The sequence below is a fragment of the Sarcophilus harrisii genome, chromosome X (genome assembly GCF_902635505.1).
Source record: "Sarcophilus harrisii chromosome X, mSarHar1.11, whole genome shotgun sequence".
Classification (NCBI taxonomy): domain Eukaryota; kingdom Metazoa; phylum Chordata; class Mammalia; order Dasyuromorphia; family Dasyuridae; genus Sarcophilus; species Sarcophilus harrisii.
In genome coordinates, this window is record NC_045432.1 from 79,329,148 (window position 1) to 79,335,147 (window position 6,000).

The 6,000-nt window shown below is 55.1% G+C and overlaps 1 protein-coding gene across 2 annotated transcripts in view; it reads left to right on the top strand.

The window, feature by feature from the left end:
- Positions 1–5,376, top strand: part of PHKA1 (phosphorylase kinase regulatory subunit alpha 1) — a 60,498-nt gene extending 55,122 nt beyond the window's left edge. For both annotated transcript variants that reach the window (XM_031945175.1, XM_031945176.1), the window contains 4 exons: positions 352–522; positions 1,973–2,026; positions 2,707–2,907; positions 4,536–5,376. In XM_031945175.1, coding sequence (XP_031801035.1) covers positions 352–522; positions 1,973–2,026; positions 2,707–2,907; positions 4,536–4,709 — 600 coding nt within the window. In that variant the 3' untranslated portion in view covers positions 4,710–5,376. The remainder of the gene's footprint in view (positions 1–351; positions 523–1,972; positions 2,027–2,706; positions 2,908–4,535) is intronic.
- The last annotated feature ends 624 nt before the right edge of the window (positions 5,377–6,000 follow it).

The window sequence follows — 6,000 nt, forward strand, 5'->3', positions numbered from 1 at the left end:
TATTCTGGTTGGAGTTTGGGGGGGGGGGAAGGGCAGCACTCCAAGTTACTGGGGATTTTGTCGTTCCCATGAACTCGACCCACTTCAGTTTTTAGCTTCCAAGTTCCTTTCCTTGATGGAATTCTAGTCCAATGGCTTTCGACAAACCTAAGTTAGCGAGAGAGGGCACGATGTAGGGTAAAGGCATGAGAGAATGGAATAGAGGACACCTCTGAGGTTGGGAGCTTGGGTGATTGAGAGCATGGCAGTGCCCTGGGACGCCATGGCAGTTGGAACACCAGGTTCGAGCGTGGCAGCCGTGCCCCTTTTTTTGCCTTTGGCTCCACTGGATTTTTCTCTTTTCTGTTTCAGTCTCCCGGACCTTCATTAAGCCCAAGTGGGAGCTCCTTCACAGGCACCTTCAGAGAGCAGGCCTGGAAAGACTCTCGCCAGGGCCAGTGGCAGCGCCGGCGCAGGCTCGATGGAGCCCTGAACAGGGTCCCCATCGGGTTTTATCAGAAAGTGTGGAAAGTCCTGCAGAAGGTTTGACCCCATGTGGCTTTGGGTCTGGCTTCCCTTTCGTGTCCCCTGTAAGCCCTCAGCCAGAATAGCGCTGGGCTCTCGTGGTAGTCAGAGGCCTGACTTTTCCCTACTCCCTCACTCCGTATCCCCTTTTCTCCTTTTCCCTACTACCACAAAAGACTCTCTTCCCTAGAGAACTAGTTTTCCAAGCTCAAGGGATAGCTTTCACTCACTGGCTCTCACTTTCTCCCAGGAATAAGGTCTCTTGGGAAGGGAAAGGGGGAGGGGACTTCTCTGTCTGCCAGCAAAGGAAGTCTTCCCTCAGGTTGGATGACTTTCCCCTAGAACTGACTTCCCCTCTAGCCAACTTACACACGTGCTTGACGTTTCTAATGCTACATCCCATGGACTGCTTCTGGCAAATGTGAAGGAGAGACTCATGGGATGGTTGAGCCTCATAGTTGGGACCTCCTGTTACCACTGAGGTGCCTCATCCCTTGGGGGAGTGGATTCATTCTCCTTGAAGTCTGGTGCCCCTCTACCCTCCTACACAAGAGATGGGACTAGGGGAGGACACGATTATGATGGGGGTGGGATGCTAGACAGAAAGCTCTAGAACCCAGGGAACTCTCAGGCTAAGTAGGGCCCCTAGCATAGCATAGAAACAAAATCACAAGAGGCCAAATCAGGAGAGGGACCTGGGTGTGAGGCTCTGTTCTGCCATGAGCTGTGGGGCTGCACACGGTCACTTGCCCCTCTGTCCTCAGTAGCAGGGAGCCGCCCCTGGGAGGCAGCTGTTTCTCACCAGGGTTCTCTTGGGTCTTTTGGACGTTCCTTCTCGGGGCGACCATGTTGGCTTTCTAACCTAACGTGACCTCTTTGTGTAACATGGGCACGGGGCCGGACTTTGTCCTGCTGGAGACCTAGAGAATGGAGGTGGAGTGTGGCAGGGAGCTGGGCCAGGAACTCCAGATCCCCCTTAGTAACCTGGGGGCACCCCCAGAAGCATTGAGGCACTTTGGGGTTGTTTGGCTTGCTGATACCCCTGTAGGTGGCGTGTAGAACTGCCAAGTTTTCCGGTATTCCCTGGATCCATGGGCCTAGCCTGGCCCTGCACACCTGCTCACATGCACATTTTCCCAAACACAAACCCACACGGGGCAGAAGAGTTACTGTACAGTCCCGTGCCATCTTGGCTTCTGGGTTTGCGGTCCCAGCCCATGTCCTGGGTATTTGGGCTTCAGAGCTTCCCAGGCCAACCAGGTTTTCCCAAGCACCTTCTTTGGTCCAGGTGCTACAGAGAGAATGGCAAATGTGACGCCAAGTCCCGGCCTTCCAGAAGCTTTTCCTCCTCTGCCCTGTGATCCTTGACCATACCCAGTGTTGCAATGCCCAGGTGTTAACATAGCCCGACAAAGAGTGTTGAAGTCTGCCATTTCTGCTTAGTCACCCAAGTTTTCCTCTTGTGCAGTGCCACGGTCTCTCCGTGGAAGGCTTCGTTCTCCCTTCTTCGACGACCAGAGAGGTAAGAGCCCGGTGGCTTCCCAGCCCCGAGTTGCCTTGGGGTGATGCATGCTGTGGCCACTCGGCAAAGTCCTGGACGTGGGCAGAGAGTTTCTAGGCTTCTTTCTCAGGGATCACATCAAGAAAAAGGAGAAATGTTTGCTTGAGCAACGGGAAGCCCCCAGCCCCAGGTCGGGCATAGAGTGGGAGCAGGGCAGCCTCCCTGCCCGCTGTCCACTGGGGTCGATGGTGGTGAGAGAACAGTGGTGACAGAGATGGGGGAATCAGAATGGCCCATGGGCCTGGCTATGGAGGAGGCCCCACCGTAGTCAGTGTGGGCAGCCTCTCGTCTGCTGAAGAGGGCTGAGTGTTCCAGGCTTTGCTCCTGGTCCCAGGGTTGAGAACGCTCTGTGTGTCCTCCACTTCCTCTCTCTTAAAGCCAAACAGGATATTTATTTTAAAGGAAAAAGTGCTTAGCACTCTACCTGGTACATAGTAGGTCCTATATAAATGCTTATTGCCTCCCTTCTTCACCCAGAAGCCAGGTCAAAGTGCCCAGCGGGAGCCAGCGGGCCTAGTTCCTAAGGAGCACTTGGGAAGGGGCTAAGACATTGCTGGTGGCTCCGGTGGCTTCTCTGCCTTCACAGATCCATGATTCACGCATCTCCAGCGTGGCAATGGTGCTCTTTTCCCTTCTCCTAGATGACACCAGGGGAGATCAAGTTCTCGGTTCACGTGGAGTCCGTCCTCAACCGTGTTCCTCAGCCAGAATACCGGCAGCTCCTGGTTGAAGCCATCCTCGTCCTGACCATGCTGGCAGACATTGAAATCCAGAGCGTAGGTGGCATCATCGCTGTGGAAAAGATCGTGCACATCGCCAACGAGCTCTTCCTCCAAGAGCAGGTCCGTGCAGGGTGGGCCATGTGCGGCCCTTTGGGTCTGAACAGAGTCGGCCAAGCCAGAGTTTGACAGCCGGGCCATGTTGGCTTAATCATGCCAGGGCAGCCGGTTTTTATTTCATTCTTTGGCTTTCTCCTGCATGCTCCCTTCTCTTCCCAAACCGAGCTCGGACAGGGAGCCTCGTGACTTCCTAACCCTTGAGGGGGGGCAGAACTCACTTTCTCATGGCCTTCTCCATGGCTCTATCCACAGAGCTGGACCGCTGTATGGGCAGAAGGGTTTGGGTACAGCGGGCACCACCATCCAGCCTCTTGCAAACAATTAGGTGGCCTGGTCCACTCTCCGCTCCGCTGTCCGGCCCCTGCAGACGTTTGCTGGGCTGCAGTACTCGTTCGGATTTCCTAGCCCGGAGCCATTTACAATAGAGAGAACAGCACAGCATTTTTCGATTTGAGTTGCATTACATTAGTGGAAGGGGGGGGGTAGTTTCCCAAGGGTCTTGACAAGTATTCCTAGAGGACGTAGAGCTGAAAGGCCTTTTGTCAAACTCCCTCGTTATATAGCCAAGGAAACTGAGGTAAGAGGGGACAGACCTTGCCCAAGTCCACATGACGCTAGGTAGCCCTTTTATAGACTGGATATGTGGCAGGTGAGGATAACGTAAGGGACGTGACCTGTCTTAGGCCTTAGCAGGAGAGCCTGGATATCGGTGCTCCCCATAGGCCAGTGAACATCTTCCAACATCACGTGGATAGAATGCCGTGTAGAAATGAAGTCGGTCAGTGGTGGGAGCGAGCCAGAGCTGTGATAAGGGGGCCAGTGAGTCCCGAGAGAAGGTCAGCGTAGTGTGGAATTGGCTCACCGAGGGCTTAGACGGGGAAAGGAGAGGGAATGGCTAGTCAGGAACGTGAGTGGGGAGAGAATTGAAGGGTCAAATGATGGAGGTCATGATGTGGACAGACGTTAGGGAATGTAAGGGAAGGCAGAGGTAGAAAGCTGGTAGGTTATGGTTGGCGTGAAGGCTCTGAAATCCTGAAGGTGGAGGCAGTGCATTTGTGAGAGATGGCAAGATCCAGGGCTACGCCCATGTTTATGTGCGGCTGAGGTGGCGTAGAGAGGCAGTAGCTGGGGAGCTCAGTAGTTAGGGTGTTAGAAGGAGGCTCCCTGGGTGTGTGGAAGTGCTCTAGTATGTGGGCAAGAGTTGAGGAGGAGAGAAAGACCGGTAGCCAGATACTGAACTCATTGAGGAGGGAAGGGAAGTGATCTGGGGGTCTGCAGACAACAGCTACCAGGGTAGTAGAGGTGAACAGCAAGGACCTTGAGGGTCATCATTGTCCCCACTTCACAGAGGGGAAAACAGAGTCTCAGTGAGCCAAAGTTGCTCTTCCCTGACCACACAGATTTGCCTGCAGACACTAAACTCCACTTGGAAGAGACTGGAGCCGCAAAGACTCAGAAAAAGGACGGGTTCTTTCTTACACATACACAGAGCCCCATCCTCACGCCCTTGGGCCTTACATCCCGTCCCAAGATCTGGCTGGGCACTGGGCGGGTGCGGTGGGGGGAGCCACTTGGGCAGCATCAGCAACCAGCAAGTCATGTTTTTCCCTCTCCTTCACCCACCCACCCAGAAAGCGCTCGGGGCAGACGACAGCATGCTGGCCAAGGATCCGTCGTCTGGCATCTGTACCCTCCTGTACGACAGCGCCCCCAGTGGCAGGTTCGGCACCATGACCTACCTCTCGAAAGCTGCAGCTACCTACGTGCAAGAGTTCCTGCCTCACAGCGTCTGCGCCATGCAGTGAGGCCTCTGTCCGGCCGGGGGCTGCTGCAGGAGGCTGAGCGTGCCCTCCCTCCCCTTTCCTCCTTAGCTTAGAGGGGAAGCCCCTACCACAAGCTTGGGCAGAAGCAAAGTCTAGAAGCTCACTTAGAGCGGTCCCTGGCACCCTTTCACCAGGGACGGCTCCCAGTGCGCTGGCTTGATGTTAAGTCCACTCCTGACTCATTTTCCCGGTTTTCAGCCTAACTTATTCCTCTCCTCTCAGGTTACTGTCTTGTGGGGTCCCAGGCCGGGCAGGTCAATGGGCAGACTCCGTCCTCCTTCCCTAAGGAGGTTCCGGGCTGTCCTGCTCCATCTCACTGTCTTCCGGGCCTCCAGCCACCAGCCTCCAGCCTCCCCTCACTTTCTCCATAGGCACTTAGAGGGTGTGGGACACATCTGGCTGCAGCTGAGTGTGCACATGGATGGGACTCTCACTGTGCCTGTGTGGGCCTGATGGGAGGGTTCTAGCCCAGCAGGATTTCTCAGGGTGGGGTTCCTGAACCCTTGCCCTAAGTTCAGTTCTCTGGCCCTGCTCCTATACCTAGGTCACCTCATCTAAAGGTTTTTCCATCTCTTCCTTCTGATTTCCCTTTCTCCTGGCTCTTCCTCCCTCTCCCTTCCCCTCTCCCGACAATCATTCTAGGCTTGGAGAACAACTCTGAGCCAGTGTCCTTGGTACCGAGAGAAGCTTCAAGCTCAGGGTACAGAAGAACAAGCAGTGGGTGTCAGGAACCCCAGGGGGGAAGAAGACCTCCCTCTGCCCACTCACTGTCAGAGGGCAAGAGGCAGCTAGAGAGATGAAGCTGCCCTGGAGGTGGGCCCCCGGGCCTCCCCCACGGAGCCCACAGCCTGGACTGCTGTTTGCCAGCTCAGCTCGGCTTGGCGTGTGCTTAGGGCTCCCAGCGCTGGGACTTCTGGGTCTCCTTGCCGCGTCCTTGCCAGTGCCCCCTCACACAATGGCGTTTCACTGACTTAACGTCAGCAGTCACCTGGAAGCACTTGACACTGACGGTGTGTGTAGCCTTTTGGTTTGTTTAAAAAGAAAGCTGCCATGTTGTGGAAGTTGACAGAATAAAAGTAAAATAAGCCCAGTGCTTGTCTGTGTCCTTGCCGCCAACATCTCGGACTTGGCCTGGCGTTTTCAGCCGTTGGGGCCCGCTGGGTCGTATTCGGCTCCGGCCATCACGTTTTCAGATTGAAAGGGTTCAAAAGTCAGCAACGACTACAATATCAATGCAGATGGAGGGACTGGGGACATTTAACCGGAAGAAGGG